At 41.9% G+C, this 19,651-nt stretch overlaps 2 protein-coding genes across 9 annotated transcripts; both read left to right on the plus strand.

Moving 5' to 3' along the window:
- Positions 1-422: 422 nt before the first annotated feature.
- On the plus strand, positions 423-13,749 carry LOC133896896 (uncharacterized). Its single transcript, XM_062337532.1, has 12 exons — positions 423-762; positions 876-1,459; positions 4,273-4,491; positions 4,696-5,024; positions 5,126-6,003; positions 6,870-6,922; positions 7,140-7,187; positions 7,307-7,359; positions 9,825-9,876; positions 10,335-10,406; positions 11,898-12,038; positions 12,287-13,749. The coding sequence occupies exons 1-12, from the start codon at positions 482-484 to the stop codon at positions 13,747-13,749; spliced, it is 4,173 nt and encodes a 1,390-aa protein (XP_062193516.1). The 5' UTR covers positions 423-481.
- LOC133897388 (replication protein A 70 kDa DNA-binding subunit D-like) lies at positions 6,361-18,744 on the plus strand. 8 transcript variants are annotated; one of them, XR_009905901.1, is made up of 15 exons: positions 6,361-6,922; positions 7,307-7,354; positions 7,461-7,535; positions 7,910-7,984; positions 8,654-8,728; positions 15,409-15,561; positions 15,733-16,006; positions 16,095-16,197; positions 16,302-16,432; positions 16,509-16,590; positions 16,707-16,839; positions 16,996-17,147; positions 17,235-17,892; positions 17,981-18,053; positions 18,171-18,190. XR_009905901.1 is itself a non-coding variant. In XM_062338113.1 (15 exons), the coding sequence occupies exons 3-14, from the start codon at positions 15,418-15,420 to the stop codon at positions 18,415-18,417; spliced, it is 1,788 nt and encodes a 595-aa protein (XP_062194097.1). In that variant the 5' UTR covers positions 7,910-7,984; positions 8,654-8,728; positions 15,409-15,417; the 3' UTR covers positions 18,418-18,444; positions 18,526-18,744. The 8 variants fall into 8 exon arrangements, 6 of the variants coding, with proteins under 6 accessions (XP_062194097.1, XP_062194095.1, XP_062194098.1 ...); XM_062338113.1 differs by lacking the exons at positions 6,361-6,922; positions 7,307-7,354; positions 7,461-7,535 and adding exons at positions 18,348-18,444; positions 18,526-18,744 and having other exon boundaries at positions 17,235-17,721; positions 17,837-17,892; positions 18,171-18,253; XM_062338111.1 differs by lacking the exons at positions 6,361-6,922; positions 7,307-7,354; positions 7,461-7,535 and adding exons at positions 18,364-18,444; positions 18,526-18,744 and having other exon boundaries at positions 17,235-17,721; positions 17,837-17,892; positions 18,171-18,253.
- The last annotated feature ends 907 nt before the right edge of the window (positions 18,745-19,651 follow it).

Here is a 19,651-nt window from a genome sequence, read left to right on the forward strand (position 1 = left end):
GACTCCAATTTACATCTTGAATAGCAGGGTGATATATTGATGTGCCTCTGCAAATTGCTGCCAGAAAAGGGCTAAGGTTCAGCAAAATGTAAAGGAGATTCTACTTGATTTACGAAAAGTACTTCATTTATGAATAGAAGAAAAAGCAAATCCAGAATTGGGCTTTAACGTCCCTGTCACCAAACGGTACCAAGATCTGATTCGTCTGATAAATCAAAAGGAGCACAAGAATAGAACCAAATAAGAAGTAATGGTGGAATGATGTATACGTACAAATACAACCTAACCAAATGTAGATAGCTATTCTGATGCAAACATGAAATGGATTGCACGTGGGAATAAAGCCAAGGTTCCAACGAATACGGTGATGCAGTATAAGAATGTCCCAGGATTGGCACTGAACACATAACCTCTCACACGTTTAATATCCAACTTTTGTAACCAGGAAGTGCAAGGGAGAGTTGCAAACCTGGTGGTGGTGATGGCGTCGACCACTCAAGCCGAGCCTCCTAGCTTGGCAATGGTGGCAAAGAATGCTCCGGCAGTGGCCATGGATGCAAAACTTATGGTGGCTGCTGACCGTGGCGATTGCCAGCGGCTGAAGGATCTACTGAACAAGGAGGACATTAGCACGATGGTGATGGTGATGGCGAGCGACCAGACTCCAGCGGCCAAGCCTTCCCCGGCGAGCATGCATCCGCTGCTGCTAGCAGCGGCATGCAACGGCGATCGGGAGAAATTGCATCATCTTCTCAACTGCAGGTAATACGAACAAACGCATCTGACAGTTCCAACTGTGATGCATAAACTTCATGAAGCATTTTTTTTGGATGGAGTCGATAAGTTTTTAACCCTGGAAGTACCTGCAACCACAGAAGCTTGGCAAAGCTGCGATCTTCAGACGATGTAGAAGAAGGCGCAAACATGCAAACACCGTCCGCAGCGTCGCTTCTAGAGGATGTCACGGTTGGAGTGGACACCGTGCTACATGTGGTGGCCGCCAATGGGGATGGTGACAACTTCAAGGAGTGTGCGACCTTCATTAAGGACATGGCCAAACACCTCCTGTTAGCAGTAAATAACAATGGTGACACGCCATTGCATTGTGCTGCCAGGACTGGGAAATCCCAAATGGTTTCTCATCTCATTAATCTAGCTAGAAGTGAATATGGTGACAATATAGTGAAGGACCTGCTGAGAAAAGAGAATGAGAGTAAGGAAACGGTCTTGCACGAGGCTGTCCGCATTGGAGATAATCCTCTCGTTGAACTGCTACTGACGACAGATTCAGAATTGGCTAGGTTTCCTGTAAAGGGCTCTTCACCATTGTACCTCGCCGTGCTGCTAGAGAAGGAAGTCATAGCACAAACACTACATGATAAGAGTAAAGATAAAGACCTATCGTATTTGGGGCCAAATGAGCAAAATGCGTTGCACGCTGCGGTTCTTCGAAGCAAAGGTACTCACTATAAGCATTTGCTCCATTCCAAATTTCAGTTGCTTTTACACCGAGGCTCATCTATCATTTTTCTGCGGATATAATTATTATTTTTGCTTCGAGACATAAGAGTATGTTTTAGGCATTACAAGGCTAACTTTGAAAAATGAAGGAACTAATGGTTTTTATTTTAACCATAACATCTGTGAGTTACTTTTGTGAATGTCTAATAACAGATGAAATCTATGTAATACTATTTGAATCACTTCATTGTTGTCATCTGTATTGTAATTTGCTTTGCCACACCATTATTACGAGCCACAAGACCTAGTTCAAAACAAAAAACATTCAGGCCAGGGCAGTTTGGACAGAAAGATGATATCCAAATCCTTAGTATTTAACTCAAGTGATATCCAAATCCTTGGTTACCGCCGATGAGTGAAAACCCCCGCGTCATCTCCCTGCGAGGCGACACGGGGGGCGACCGCATTGCCATCACCGGAGCCCCCCTCACCGTGACCTTGTGCGGCTGCTGCCACCACTGCTGGCCGGTGATGGCGGCGGCGGCACCAAGCGGTTGCCGCCACGGTCTCGCCCCCTCTCCCCATCCTTCCTCCCTCCTTCCCCCCTCTTCCGCTCGGTGGGCGCCGTTAGGTGTGGATCCGGCATCCCCACAAGCTGGATCTGTGCGCTGACGGTTGGCTCTGCGCAGATCCAGCACCGCGCGCGGTTCCCCTCTGTCAGGGGGCGGACCGGGTCGGTGGCGGCCCCTTGGTCTGCGTTTGGCTACACGCCGTGCACGTGCACATGGTGGTGGTCGAGCCCGAGCGGCACCGCATCACTGCGGTGTCTGGCGTGTGTGCGCTCGCACTTGTGCGCATTCTGGTGCTCGCCGAGCACCTGCGAGCTGTAGATCTGGTGCCGGTTGTAGTCGATGGCGAGCAGTTGTGGTGGCTCGTGCTCGTTGGCCTGTGCTGGCACCACATCCAGGGCGGCGAGCTCTGGAGGCTCAATGGCACACTGAATGTCCTAGCTGCCAACCGTGCCAACCATGACCACCTAGGGATCTTGCTCAACCTGCGGCCCACTGTTGTCGTTGCGGTTTGTTGGCCCTGTCGTGCGCGATGCCCCTACCGTCCCCCTCAATGGGCCCTCGCCACTGGCTTGCTATGTTAAGGCTTGCTGCTGTGTTGGCCATCAATGCCTTTCCATTATGTGCTCTCCGCTGGTGTTGCTGCCCGCTGCTGTTGGCCTTCAATGCCCTGTTGCTACTGCTCTCCACTGCTGCTGCTGTCTTGTCGTCGCCGCCCTCCTATCATCATGCTGTTACTAGCGGTGGTGGTTCCTGCACTTGGCAAGTGTGCAGCTGGAGTGTACTCCCCCTCTTGCCGGATTTGCTCTTTCTCTGATCCGGCTCGTGGGGTGCCTTGTGGTGAGGGGGTGTGTTCTTATCCGGCCGCGTGCTGTGCTTGGCGTGGTGCTACTAGCTTGGCTTTCTCCCGCTGCGTCTTCGGTTGCCTTCAGCCCCTCAGTGCCATGGCGGCTCCTCCCCTTGCCGGATTCCCTTCATTCCCTCTGGTCTGGCCCGTGGGGAGCGTGTTGGAGTGGGGGGCGGGGGAGGGGCTTTGGGGCAACGCGCGCCTGCAGTGGCTACAGCTTCGGGTGGGGGTTGGGTGTCCCGAGTGAAAGCCTTGCCCGACATTTGGTTTCGGGCAACGACGGTGACGCCCTCGGGTGCCACTTCCTCCTTAGAGGTGTCTGTCGAAGGTGCTCCCCCTTATGCCGTGGGATCCCTCGGGTCAAAACCCTGTCTGTGTCGGGATGGGCGATGGCGGCGCCTGATGCATCATGTTCTCCCTGGAGGCGTCGCTTTGGTGGATCTCACGCCACGTTTTGGCTGACTGCTTGGTTGTGGAGGGAGCCTGCTTCAGCGACGATTGCGGCCACACCGGTCCTCTTTAGGGGTAGTTTGTTCGGCGGGGTCTCGATTCTGTTTGGCGCCTTTTTGCCCTCGGGCGACCTATGGTGGAGTCGGAGTTGCTGCGTCGGGGTGTCCAACGAGCTTGGCAACGATGACATGAGTCTATCGTAGACGGGGCATGGGGCATCTGCAAAGAGGTTGTGGTCGGCTACGGGAAGGCGGAACTATTTGGGCGCAGCATGCGTCACACAGAGGCTGTGGTTGGCTACGGAAAGTCGGAGCTGCTTGGGCGCAACATACGTCGAGCTTGGCAATGATGACTCGTTGGTGGATCCATTGGTGGACTCCGCGTGTGTTGTTTTTGCTGGTGTGTTGTGGTGTTTGGCTTTTGTCATTGAGGTGCTCAAGTTGTTGGGTCTTTCGTAGGTTGGCCTTAAATCAACCATGTAGTTGTTAAGGTTTTTGAATCCGGTTTTACTCATAAACTGGGTTAATTTTTTTCTTCTTTAATAACATCAGCATTGCTAGTACCGTCCTTTCGAAAAAAAGTATTTAACTCAAGTTTCAACTCTGTCACAAAAATTTCTAGAACCGTCCTTCTATTACAAGCGGGCCCACATTTTATTTTGGTCAAGAAATTTACTCCGTCCATCTAAAAACACAGGGCATATTGTTTTAATAGTCTTGTCCGTCGATATATGACATCATATTTTGTATTCCAATGCAAAATAAGTTCTTTGTTCCCTTAATACAAGGATAAATAATATGCAGATTTGCAAATGAACAAGTATTATGCCTAACATGATTTTGATTGCTAAATTCAACTATTTAACTTGTGGGAGTCGTACTTGTATCTTGAACTGACTTCTGGCGGATTTTGCAATTTTCTCTAAAATAAATAGCTCGTTTTCAGGTCTTACAGAAAAGCTGCTAGGATGGAACAAGGACCTTGCTAAAGAAAGGGACGAAAACGGGAGCACGCCTCTTCATTTTGCTGCTGCTACGCCAGTGCCGAGGTGGCGAAGAACTGTAGGATGTCTGCAAGTATTCAACGCTAACCCGGACGCACTGTATCAATCAGATTGCAATGGATTATTCCCCGTACATGTCGCTGCATCTGTTGGTGAATGGTAGGCTCGGTCCTGATATTTTGGTGGTCCGAAGCGAGATTAAAAATAGAGTCCCATTATTAAATATAAATTGTTCAGATCTAATTTTATCAGTTTGCATTTAGACCGATATACACAGTATATATATACATATGAGGCCTTTAGATTTTGGGGGCTCGGGACGGTCGCACCGCTCGACCCCCTCCGGACCGGCCCCGGTGAATGGCCAAACGTCGCAATGTTTGTTAAGAGGTGTCCTAGTAGCGCCGGTTTGCGTGATGCTAAGGGGAGGACTTTCCTTCAAGTTGCTGTAGAGAAAAAGAAAAGGAGGTTGGTCAGTTATGCTTGCAGCAATCGATCGCTGGCATGGATTTGGAATCTGCAAGACAACGATGGCAACACTGCATTGCACCAAGCTGTCCAGGAAGGGAGTCTTTTTATGTTTCGCGCTCTACTTGGGAGACGGGAAGTAAGTTTGAATTTAACAAATGCAAAAGGGCAAAATCCTCTAGATATTGCACGGTATAAGATTCCCCCAGGGATGCATTATAATCTGGTAAACTATTCTTTCGGTTTTCTTTAAGCTTCGCTGTCTGAAGGTACTGGAAATAACTGCATCTTCATAGTTTTTTTGTCCCTACTTCTTTTGGTTTACAGAACCCCGCTAACTGGATACACTTGTCACTCGTTTATGCCGGCGCTAAGAATGGTGTTTCTCGCGAGGACCATTTTAATGAAAAATATGAAGATATTCATAGAGTAAAATCAGATTATGATATCAAAGAATTGGATAACTTGAAAGATTTGACACAAAATCTGTCTATTGGCTCTGTTTTAATTGCAACTGTGACATTCGGTGCAACTTTTGCCCTGCCTGGTGGATACATACAAGATGATCACCCAAATGGAGGTACACCAACACTTGCTGGGAGCTATGCTTTTGATGCATTCATGATGGCCAACGCATTAGCTTTCATTTGTTCCTCGATAGCTACTTTTGGTCTCAGGTACTCTGGAACTTCCATGGTCCACTTGACGAGCCGCAAAGTGTACCTACGCGCATCCTCATATTTCATGGAGACTTCCATCACTGCCTTGACAGCTGCCTTTGCATTAGGCGTCTATACGGTGTTAGCTCCTGTTGCTCGTAAGACTGCCATTGGGATCTGTGCCATGAGCCCTCTTGTAGTTCTATCGAAAGAAGTGGAATTTTGGTGGAAATTGGCTCTTCTTTTGAGGCCATACTGGATTAGAAGGGGGCCAGTTCGGACATTTGGAACGTTATCTTTTGCAGTTGGGGTAAAAATATTCCTCAAAGGTTGGCCTTTATTATTCATATTACTACTTATGAAAGCAGGGAGTGTCGGTGGCTACGTAGGCTATCCACGTCGGCCAAAATTGATTCCACCGCTCGATGTGTATCGTTTGGCTCGGCTCGTGTGCGGAGATGGCGCTGGACTGGCTTCGTTGGCGGAGCCTCCCGCACTCGCGTTCCGCGCTGCGCTAGGCTCAGCTCGTGTGCGGGGCTTCCCGAGGTCGCGTCGCGTTTTTCGAGGTCGTGCCGCGCGCGCCGCACGATGGCGCTAGACTGGCGTGTGGCTTGCCTCGTTGGCGGAGCCTCCCGCGCCCGCGTCGCGCGATAGCGCTGGAGTGGCGGGGAAGGTTCTCGTGGAAGTGCACACGTCGATTCAAGAGACGATTTGAGCTTAGTGTTTGCTGTGCTTGCTTTGCAGCGATCGGCCACGTGAAAAAAAAGGGAGGAGATAGAGATAAGGGGACGGAAAACACGAAGAAAGATTTTTCTGTCGTCTGTCTTCGCCGTTCGCTTTCAGCTCGCTGTGGCCTCCATGGTACGCCTCCAGCTCCTCGGTCTCCTAGGGTTCTTCGATTCGTGCGGTTTTTTCTGTTTAGGATTTTGGTTTTTACCCATGATCGTTTTCCTCGCGTGATAAGAGAGAACTTTACCGTAGTTATACTTTAGTTACCTCAGCACTTTCCACACACTGCTCTTTATATCTTCCCCTCTTTTTCTTCTCTGCTACCCCGGCTGATTATTGTTCTCTCCTGCTTTTGCCTGTCTGGATCTATGGATGCCTTCTCCCCACCACCTCTTCTTCTTGTTGTTGTTGTTCTTTTCCTTCTTCTTCGTCGTCCTTTTTTCCCCCTGGTTCCTTCGCCGGCGACGCCGCCATCGTTTGCTTCTTCTGCTGCTTTCCTACGCCCCTAATATGTGATACATTGGTTTTGTCTCGGGTTATTATTAACTTCATCGTCTGCGCAAAAGAAGAAGAGGGGAGAAAATGAACCGAATTTAGCCTTAACTTATAATCTATTTGTTTACTTGATTTTTTTATTCGATGATAATCTATGATTTGTTGGTTTCTTTGTATTTTGCTTGCAGCGAAGAACAAGCTGAAGGAATTGCTTACAGCGTGCTTCCGTTAGACACATTTGGTACAGCATCATTTGCTTCTTCTGCTTCTTTTCTACGCCCCTAATCAGTGATTCATTGGTTTTGTCTCGGGTTATTATTAACTTCATCGTCTGTGCAAAAGGAGAGGGGAAAAAATGAACCGAATTTAACGTTAACGTATAATGTATTTGTTTACTTGATTTTTTTTTATTCGATGATAATCTATGATTTGTTGGTTTCCTTGTATTTTGCTTGCAGCGGAGAACAAGTTGAAGGAATTGCTTATAGGGTTCTTCCGTTACACAGGTTTGGTACAGGAAAAAATGAACCGAATTTAGCGTTAACGTATAATGTATTTGTTTACTTGATTTTTTTTATTCGATGATAATCTATGATTTGTTGGTTTCCTTGTATTTTGCTTGCAGCGGAGAACAAGTTGAAGGAATTGCTTACAGGGTTCTTCCGTTACACAGGTTTGGTACAGCATCATTGGTGTTTTGGTCCCTATACCCCACACGCAAGTCATGTTAGATTAGTGTTTAGCTCAAAGGTTTTTAATTTTTAATTTTTTTGCTCCAGGTTATTTGCTGTCCTGGCTTGTTACGTTGTTTCATCAACGTGAAGTGATCCACGGAGTCCCATTGTGCTATCACTGTAAGATCCAGGAGCTCTTCTTCTACTGATCTGCCTTTGAAATACATTGATATATATCGTTTGTATTTGTGTTCACATACTGCTAATTCTGTCACCAGATCTTACTTACTATATATAGAGAGATATGTAAATGCATATATAGACTGCCATTGATTATCTGTCCTACTAATGTGAGGCTACTACTTTAATTCAGAATTATTTTATTTTCAATAGACAGATATGTAAATGCATATATATATATATATACATATACATATATATATATATATGTATACATATATGTATATATATATATCTGCCATTGTTTAACTGTCCTACCAATGTGAGGCTACTACTTTAATTCAGAATTATTTTATTTAAAATTTTCCCTCCAGGTTAGTCGCTGTCGCAGTTTTTTACGTCGCTTGATCAACGTAAAGTAGCCTGCAGACTTTCATTGTGCCGCCACAGTAAGTTCCATAAACCCTTTTTGTTATGACCTGCCTTTGAAATACATTGATGCTTATTCTTGTGCGCGTGTTCATATGCTGCTAATTCCCTCACTGGATCTTACTGACCATATATGGAGAAATATATAAATGCGCATGTGTATACACGCATATATATCTATGAATGTATATGTGTGTGTTGTATTTAACGTCAAATGTTACGAACCCTTTTTGTTATGACGTGCTTTTGAAATGCATTGATCTGTATCATTTGTATTTGTGTTCACATGCTGCTAATTCTCTCACTGGATGTCAGTGACCATACATGGAGAAATATATAAATGCCTGCCTTTGAAATACATCGATGCTTATTCTTGTGCGCGTGTTCACATGCTGCTAATTCTCTCACTGAATCTTACTGACCATACATGGAGAAATATATAAATGCGCATGTGTATACACGTATATATATGTATGAATGTATATGTGTGTAGGATACATAGACAGATATGTAAATGCATATATATATATATACATACACATACATACATATACATATACATATACATATACATATACATATACATATACATATATATATATATATATATGTCTACCATTGTTTAACTGTCCTACCAATGAGGCTACTACTTTAATTCAGAATTATTTTATTTAAAATTTTCCCTCCAGGTTAATCGTTGTTGCAGCTTTTTACGTCGCTTGATCAACGTGAAGTAGCCCGCAGACTTCCATTGTGCCATCACAGTAAGTTCCATACACCCTTTTTGTTATGAGCTGCCTTTGAAATACATTGATGCTTATTCTTGTGCGCGTGTTCACATGCTGCTAATTCCCTCACTGGATCTTACTGACCATTTATGGAGAAATATATAAATGCGCATGTGTATACACGCATATATATCTATGAATGTATATGTGTGTGCTGTATTTAACTTCGAATGTTACACTATGCTTGACTACATACGTGCCTACTAATGCGCTTAAATCTTTTTTCCCTTTTTTTTTTTTACCCTTCTCCCCGTTTTTCTCCTTGCTTGCCTTACTGGCATTTTCCCTCTTTTATTTTCCTTTTCTTTCCTCCTTTTTTTTAAAAAAAAAACTAGGCCCACCAGAACAAATCAAGCAACCCATATGTTTATCGTTGGAGCGTCATATGTTTCCCTCCTGCAAGCTGTTGTGGATAAGTGCCATCTACCATATGCTTCATTACTCTCTGAGATTGCTGGTGATGGAAGTGTTCTTTGTGGGGTAGAAATAGAGTTACCCTTTATGAGTACACAAGGTACCTCGCGTCAGGTTTTTTTCTGGTCATGTGCTGAAGCAAGATGCACAGCAGCTTATGAGCAATCTGCTCTTCAGGCCGTTGCTTACCTGCAAGCCATATATGGTTTCCTAGTGGTTGATTATAATTTTCAGGGGTTAGTTCTGCATAGAAGAATTGCTCAAGCTGCACTTAGTATAGCTACTAAAGTTGTCCATTTAGCTGGTATGGGTGCATCTGTCAGAAAGCGTAGTCTGCAATTCAATGATAGCCTAGAGGCAGAATACCACTCTTTCTTAAAAGAGATTGCATCCCTATATTTGTTTGTCTAATTTTTTGTTGAGTGCACTATGTACATTTTCTTCCTGTTGTTGTATGTGTTCCTTGTTAAATATTGCAGTATGTTTATTAATGAATGTGGGTTATATTATCCACTGGTATCAAACTCCCTCCATTTCTCTCCCCTCCTCCCCCCCTCCTGTCCACGTATGGTTGTCCAAATTATAACATGATAAGCTGTAACAGCTATTATTTACTATGCTACTGGCATTTCATGCTTATTCCTATTTGCTTCGATAGTCAATGCAGCCGCATGCAGTTCAGGCGTACCAAGAAACTGATCCTTCAACATGTATGTTCATCGCTTCTTTCCTTTGGTGCTACTCTTGTTTCTTGCGTTTAGAATATGCTTACAAAATTGAAACCTTGGTTACCATCTTTCCCCCTACTATTTCTATAACATACAGCATCTTCATCCACACATCGCGCGCGATCTAGGCGTGGAGCTCGCAGAGAGCGAAGTATGTTTATTTCCCATATATCTTAAGCTCATATGATGAGTTGCTACAAAAAGTAGTGTTACTATCTATTGCTGGTACCAGGTGATGTAGCAAGTGATGCTGCACATCACTCACCTTTAACTATGAGCGCAGCTGAATATCAACGCAAACGGCGGAGATTATTAGATCAACAGAGATTGGCGCAGACAGGTGTTTAGTACCACCTTGTAGAATCACTAGATTTTATAAGCTACCTACAATAATATATACTTTTAGTGTCTAAACTGTTATTGTTGCTTTGTTGTTGTAGCAACGCTAGATGGTAATAGAATATCATTAGAATGTGGCCACTTCAGCCAAGATTACATCGATGCTCTAAAAGGTATGTGCGGTTGCCATATTGCGCTTGTGCCCACCATAATCCCATTGTAGAATACAATTTTCCAATTTTTTTTATAATGGAAAAAAATAAAAAAATAAACATTTTACAACCGAATTTACTTAGCTACATCTTTTTGCTGACTGATTAAGCTTCTGTTGCTTCCTCTTCGATTGTTGCCACCTTTGCTTACCTACAATACTACACTCGGTTCGCATATCCTAATTTAAACATCATGTTACACAGCTTCTTATCCCCATCGTTCTTATTTTGGGCCACCTGAATACGAATGCAGATATTGCCATGCCCTATTTTGGCTTGGAGAAAGGGTTAAATCTGATTCATCCATAAGAAACAATACAATCATTTACAATTCTTGCTGCAGAGGAGGCAAGATTAGAATACCACCTTTTAAACAACGACCTGAGCCCCTGGCCAACTTAAGTAGATTTAACGGCGATGCTCGTTGCAAAAAGTTTTTGAAGAATATACGCCAATACAATTCTCTATTTGCTTTTACATCAATGGGAGCAAACATAGATCGCTCTATGAACGATGGTCGAGGCCCACCAGTTTTCAAAATTAATGGTCAAGTCTACCACCGTATTGGATCTTTGCTTCCACAAGATGGCAACCCTCCTAAATTTATACAACTATATATATACGATACTGCCAACGAAGTTAGAAATAGAATACATGCTTTGAACCCAGAAGAAAGGCCTATTGACCCACTAGATCCATTAATAGTTGAAGAGCTAATGCGGATGCTTTACATGCACAATCCATTCGCAAAAAAATTTAAGCTTGCAAGAGATAGACTCACACATCATAACAATGAGGAATTCATTATTAGAATAATAGGGGCAAAAGAAGGTGATCCAGTACAATATAACTTGCCTACAACTGATGAACTTGCTATGCTTGTTGTTGGTGATTTCACACTAGACACATTCAAAAGAGACATAGTGATACAAACTCATGATGACCAACTTCATCAAATATCTGCTTTGCATCCTGCTTTCATGCCGCTCCAATACCCTCTGCTTTTTCCATATGGTGAACGTGGTTACCAGATTGGTATACCTTATAGCGGTATTGATCCACTTCATGAAAAAATACGCTCTACAATGACAATGCAGGACTATTTCCGTTACATGTTCCACTATAGAAAGAATCAGCCAAACCCATATTTATGTTGCAGCACACTATCCAGTCAAGCTAAAGTTGATGCTCGTGCTTGCATAGATGAAATAAGACTCTGGTTCATACTAAAAAACCAAGCTAAACTCAGAGTAGAAAACTTACAAGGTATAACCGATGCTGTAAGCCATGGGTGCATAGACGGGAATCACATTGGGAAAACCATATTGCCGGCTTCACACACTGGTGGAAGACGCTACATGATCCAAAATTACCATGATGGAATAGCGATATGTAGAGTGTATGGACCACCAGACTTCTTCACAACGTTTACATGTGATTCCAAATGGCCAGAGATCTCTGAAACATTGGTTTTTGAGCCTGGCCAAAAATCCACGGATAGGGCCGACATCGTTGTGCGAGTGTATCATATGAAGCTTGAAGAACTTCTAGAGGACATAAAAAAAGGTGTGGTTTTTGGGCCGATTAACGCAGGTATGCGTTTGTAATTATTATAACATAATTTCCCGAAATTAGGCTATGTTTATTCCAAATATACTTATACTGACTTCCTTTCTCTTTCCTCCACCCCCTCTGTTACCTGGGATTCCTTCACCCATTCTCAGTCTTGCATACTATCGAATTCCAGAAACGCGGCCTCCCTCACGCACACATTATTACATGGGTGTCCCACGACACCACACAGCCATCATCTACATTCATTGATACGTACATAAGCGCAGAAATTCCTGATCCAAAACTTGATCCCCTGGGTTATGTATTGGTTGCTGAACATATGACGCATGGCCCATGCGGTGAGACCCATCAGGACAGCCCCTGCATGAAAAACAATAAATGTTCAAAACGATACCCAAAACCTTTTCATGCTGAGACCACTATTGATGAAAATGGCTTTGCAATATACAAAAGATCTGATAATAACATGTACATCCAAAAAGGAAATGTAAAGTTCAACAACAGATGGATAGTGCCTTACAATATGCATTTACTTAAGAAATTTCAAGCGCACATCAATGTAGAATGGTGCAACAAAAGCATTTTCATCAAATACCTATTCAAGTATGTGACAAAGGGTCCAGACTGCGGCAAAGTTTATATTGAAAAAATAAGGAATGGGCAGGATGTACCATATGATGACGAAACACAAACTACAAATGAGGTTAAAGAATACCTAGATTGCCGCTACATCTGTGAACAAGATGCATGCTGGCGTATTTTTGGCTTTGACATACATAGACACTTTCCATCTGTGGAGAGATTGCCTGTACATTTGCCAAATGAAAATAATATAACATACAATGCTAATGCTAATTTAGCAGATATCATCTCTGTAGAATTCCTGCGTAGAACCATGCTAACTGAATGGTTCACAGCCAATCAAATACATCCTCAAGCAAGACAGCTAACATACTGTGAATTCCCCTCAAAATGGCGTTGGGATGAAACATCAAGAGCATGGAAACCAAGGCAAATAGGAACAAAAATAGGACGGCTATATTATGTACATCCATCTGTTGGCGAACGATATTACCTTAGAATGTTGTTAATGGTTGTTAAAGGCGCTCAGAATTATGATGATGTCAAAACACACAACGGTGTCACATATGCAACATTTAAAGAAGCATGCAATGCTCGTGGCCTCCTTGGTGATGACCAAGAATGGTATAATGCTTTTGACGAAGCAGCATCATGGGCTACTTCTGCACAACTTAGGCAATTGTTTGTTACAATGCTTCTTTTTTGCGAGGTTAACGACGAACATACATTCTTTGAAAAAGTTTGGCGAGCATTAGTTGATGATATCCAATATAGATTCAGACAAGTTGTTGGCAACCCAAGCTATCAACTATCTGACAATGAATTAAGAGACTATTTACTTGATGACCTATCTACACTATTTGCAAAGAATGGAGGGAGAATGAGAGATTATAACTTACCACATAGATCAAATCCATCTCATGTAGCATATGGAAATCGACTTATTGATGAAGAACTTTCATACGACAATGAACATTTGTTGCTTGAATCTGATCCCCTACTTTCAAATCTTAATGACGAACAACGTCAAGCTTTTGATACTATAACAAATGCAGTACTAAATAATACATGCGGCTTCTTTTTTGTTTCTGGTTATGGAGGCACTGGTAAAACCTATTTATGGAATGCTATAGTTGCATACCTATGAGCACAAAAGAAAATTGTTCTCACAGTTGCCTCTTCTGGTGTTGCATCCTTGCTATTGCCGGGTGGCAGAACAGCGCATTCTAGATTCAAAATCCCCTGTGACATAGATAATGCCACTGTGTGTGATATTAAACGAGGAACTATGCTAGCTGAACTTATTGAGGCAACATCATTAATAATTTGGGATGAAGCTGTCATGACACATAGAATAGCATTTGAAACACTAGATAGAACTTTTCGTGATTTATTGTCAACTCAGACACCCCATGCAAAAGACACTCCTTTTGGTGGCAAAGTTGTTGTTCTGGGAGGCGATTTGAGACAAATACTACCTGTTATTGAGGGTGGTACAAGGGCACAAATTGTAAATGCAGCAATAATAAACTCACCTCTTTGGAAAAATGCCACAGTTTTAACATTGAGTAAAAATATGAGGCTTTGCTGCCCAAATTTAGACACACAAGCTCAACGAGAAATTGCAGAATTTAGCCAATGGGTGTTAGATTTAGGTGAGGGAAAATTACACGCAATAGCAAAAGAAGGTGAATTAGAACCTACATGGATAAAAATACCGCATGATCTACTTCTTATGACTGACCATGACAAAATTGCATGCTTAATCAATGCTACATACCCAGATTTAGAAGTAAAGTTCTCCGATGTTTCATATCTCCGTGCAAGAGCTATATTAACACCGACTAATGAAGTAGCTGATCAAATTAACTCGCATATGGTATCTCTTATACCTGGTGATGAAAAAGAGTATCTAAGTTGCGACAAAATATCTAAGGCACAGGGTGTCCATGATTCATATGACCTCCTATACCCTGTTGAGTTTTTGAATTCGTTAAACGGGAACAATTTTCCCCAACATAGACTGATCCTTAAAATAGGAGTTCCAATAATGCTGCTACGCAATTTGAATCAATCTAGTGGCTTATGCAACGGAACACGCTTGATAGTGGCAGCCATGGGTGATACAATTATTGAAGCACAAATAATCACCGGCACACACACAGGACAAAATATATTCATTCCTCGTATCTGTTTAACTCTGAAAAACTCTAAGCTTCCTTTTGTTCTTGAGCGCCGTCAATTTCCTATAAAGATATGCTATTGCATGACCATTAATAAAAGTCAGGGTCATACACTTGATAGAGTAGGCATCTATTTGAAAAATCCAGTTTTTAGCCATGGTCAGCTATATGTGGCTGTTTCGCGTGTGACTTCTAGACATGGTCTCAAGATATTGATAGAGGATGATGATGGCAGTTGTACCGATACTACACGGAATATAGTTTATAAAGAAGCCCTACAGTCTATTCTTCCTATATCTATGCACACGTAGAAAATTTCTATGTGAATGTGCCTTACAATGTCAGCTTTTTGAAGAAGATTCAATCCTCCTGTCACATCACAAAGCTCCATATGTTGCTGTCCAAAATCACATTGCACTATATTATATTGCTACATATTGAGAAATCAGTGCTACTTGGATACAATGATCCACATGGTAAGCAAAAACTCCAATGGCTATCTACAGCTCACAGGGCTATATACATGAATGTTTCTGAAATTTGGTTGCTTCAGACACTTTATTCCTATTCTGTAACACATGCTAATTCTTATAAGCTCACAACTCTGAATAACACATGTGCAGGATTGCGATATGCCGTTTGATCTTCTCCCAACGTTGCATCCAAAGTCCAAACATTGGACAATATGTGCGCGTGTCTCACGCAAGTGGGAGTATCGTGGTGGCACCGACGATGGACCAATAGCCCACATTGACCTTGTTCTTATAGATGAACAGGTACTGCCATAATTTCTTACTTACCTTGCAGCTATATAACCATTATTCAGCTTACATGGATACCTCTACAATACTCAGTCTCCAACCTAAAATACTAATTCAACTCCCATGCATATATGTAGAATACTTACTTGATAATTTAGAATACTTATATCAAAATTTTAACCACAGGGTAATGCAATATATGCTGAAATACCAAACTCAGAAATAGAAAGGAAAGATCCTTTGCTCCAAGAAGGTGGTATCTACGTTATGAGCCGCTTCAGAGTCTCAAATTCCAAAACCCTGTACAGGCCAGTTGATGCACCATATATGATTGAATTTACTTGCTACACTAAGATAACTCCAGCGAGAGATCCACCAGAAACATTCCCAAGATATGTCTACAAACTCACACCTTTTCTTGAACTACCTCATTATACTGGTGAAAACAAGAATTTCCTGGGTTTGTATCATTGCTAACCATTATTTACTAACTCTATATAATCATTCCTTTTTAAGTTCCTCAAATAACTGCATGTTGCATATTCCAGATGTGATTGGCATCGTCACTGAAGTTTCAGACACATCTCTCATACAACTTGCGAATCGGTCAACTCCTACTGTAAGCAGACACATCATGCTTAAAGACCTAAAGTAAGCAATCTATTCCTTGCAAACTTATACACTAATATTTCTACCAGTTTGCTATACATGCAATCAATAGAATCAAATGAATAAACTACTTTATTCGCACACAGCAATGTTGAGGTTAAACTGACACTGTGGGGACAGCGAGCCACGCAGTTTACCATTGATGAAATTTATAATGAACAACAAGCTACACCGGTTGTTATTCTTGTTGTTGGCAATCTCATGAAAACTTTTGCAGGTAATAACAACTCTTGCAACAAATACTTTTTACTAACAAACATACATCATCAACTCTAACTATTCCACTTTAAAAGGTGAAGAATACCTAAGTGGAAACGCAGCATGTCACTGGTATTTCAATCCTTCAATCCCAGAAGCTGAACCATTCTATAACACGTACGTAAATCGATACTGTCATACAATAATTTATATCCTTTTGAGGTTCTCTGTTATAACACTAAACATTAATATGTTCCTTGTTATTTTTTCACCCTACAAACATCTATGCACAGTATCCAAAACCAACAACTGGTGATCAAACGCACTGCTGCCTCCACACAGCAACCTCCATCCACACTAAAACCAATTCAAGTTGAAGATAAGCAGCTCCAAGATTTAGAAACAATGAATCCATACGACTTTCCGGTATGGATCATATATGCAACTGCTGCTATTATTTATCCCAATGATTATTCCTCCTACAATACTAAACCATAATGCCTTAGAATAATGCATCATAGTTAATTAGCTATTCTCCCTTATATCTGTTGCATGACAATTATCGACAAAATTTGATTATAGGAAAATGGATGCCGCTGCACTGTGACAATTACTCGCTTGGTTCAAACCACAGCATGGTGGTTTGCATCATGCAACAAATGCAGTCGTGCTTGCACTCCAGATGGCCCAGGATATAAATGCACCACATGTTCTTGCACAGGCTATCGCTTCAAGTACTTGACACCTATTCTTACTTCATGTATTTTTTCCTGAATCACATTTACAACAATCACTAAAGAACACAATTACTATTACTGCAGGTACAAATTATGCTTTGTAGCAAATGACGGCACTGCTGAAGCTGAAATGGTTGCTTTTGGTGAAGTTGGACGGCGCATAGTTGGTAAACCAGTTCAGCAGGTCCTGAGAGCCACAAGAATTGGAAATGATATCCCACCGGACATTGCAGCTATAGTTTCACTGAAATTCACCTTTGCAATTACCCTGACGAATCAAAGTTACTACAGCCCGAAAAAATCATACCAGGTGAACTCTATCATCGCTGCCTATGGGAGGCAACATACACTCCCACAACTAAGAAACAATCAAAACAAAGGGCTATTAAATCCTCAAATGACAATTCACTCAAGCACCCAACAAGAATCATTGATGTCTAAACCAAGCATCCATGCTGACACACATCACATTGACCCCTATGCCTCTCCACCTGCTGCTACTCCTCCATCTGCATCAAAGTCTACCACGACTTCTACACCATCAGATACTCAAAGAACAGCCACTGGAAATGTATTGCTAGACAATATAAGCTTCCACTTCCCTTTATGATACACTTGGAATCTCATACAGCATATAATATCCTCTTAATGACATAAATTCTAACTATATTACACTATTGTTTCAGACACTTCCCCCTTTACTAGACTATACTGAATCAGTATCCAAGAAATCTCAACTTTGGTAAGTATAAAACAACAACATATACCAAAATATTATTATTGTCACTACACCACATATTCAACCAAATGTTTATTCGCATGTCAAACAGGGATGCTGCTGATGCCTCTAGCCACTCTGGTGCTAAAAGAAAGCTCTTTCGAGAAAGCCCAGATGCAACAAAGGTAAATATACATTGTCCTCTTTGACACTCATTATAAACCCTCTATATACATACATGTATTTCAAACCACTAAAACCCATACACCTACTTTGAACCTTACACTTTTTTATCTGTGTAGGAAACCAATATAAGCTATAAGAAGAGCAAAACCAGCAATGCCAGATTGACAGATGACCCACAACCACAATCAACAAGCAAAAAGTACAGGCCAGAATCTCTCCTCTACAAAAATACCCATACTGCCTCTCATAGATAATCACAATATTAACATTATTGCATTATTCTGTCTATATAGAACCTCTTCTCACCAGGTCACCTCTCCTGACTCAAAGCCGTCTGAACCAAAGGTTGATGAAGCTCAGTAGCTGCTTCACGTCACCTGCACAACACTGGTACAAACATTACTTCTCCGCCACCAACAAATCAAACAAAATTAAAAAAAAGCTGACCATTGCTCCACCTTTCATTTGCAGCTAACCAATGTAGCTGCAGCATTCACACGCTGAAGAAGTATTTGCCTTTTGCCATGAAAAGAAGCCAGTTTTTCTTTTGGACTGCTTTTGACCATATGTTGCCCAGCCTCATGACAAATCAGAATGTAGAAAACCATGTTACATACTATGCATAACTGCCTCCTGTATAGAATGATATCAGTGTCAGTATTATCTAGAGTGCTAAGTGTCTGCACCCTACACTTAGACACATGCGTGCTAAAAAAATATGATAAGCATCCCTGTTTGACAAATGCGGCAGGTTGTAACCACAACATCACAGAACCTGCTGCTGTGTATATTTCATATGACATAACATCATATACTACACTTCAAACTTGAACATGTCAAACCATACACCACCAAAACTCTTTAAACGATTATATCATACGATATTCCAAACAACTATAATACCAATCATAAAAACCAAAGCCTCCAGCTTACAACCCTCAACTATTCCCATACTCAAACCAAAACACTTTTTTTTTCTATCTCCATCAACCTGTAAATTTTCGCTCGCGCGCCAAGGCGCGCGCAAGCCACTAGTTATTATGGTCCGCAGGAAGAAGGTACCCTATTTCTAGGTTGGAAGAACAGGCACAACCTCCATCGCCATTAACATGAAACTGCGATAAATGTGCGGTGATATCGGTGTGAAAATGAAGCATCAATAATGATCCCCCATCGCCCCCTGCTTTTTTTTTTCCTGATTTTCCTCGTGTATTCTGTTCTGCTTATACCTTTCTGGTGAGTAACTTTTTTGATAACTCACAAATTGTTGGCCCGGATCTTTCCTATTTAGTTCATCACCTGATCCGGTTGATATAAGGTTTGATTGTTCCGCCAAAGAACTGAATTATTTGACTAAAATTTCCATTTGAATGACACATACGGTCCCTGGTTCAAATCAATATGACTATGTCGATACTTTATGGAGATTTCAAATTCTTAGTATTCCCAGTGCTTTTTTGGACCAGTTTGATCTTTGGTGAAGTCTTTATATTATAACTATGACATTGCATGTGGTGAACCTACCTATCCTACTACTCTCTCCAATCTCAAACGTATATCATTTTAGATTTGTAAAAAAATTAAGAAAATAGGTCAA

Source organism: Phragmites australis, chromosome 17, assembly GCF_958298935.1.
Source record: "Phragmites australis chromosome 17, lpPhrAust1.1, whole genome shotgun sequence".
NCBI classification, from domain to species: Eukaryota; Viridiplantae; Streptophyta; class Magnoliopsida; order Poales; family Poaceae; genus Phragmites; species Phragmites australis.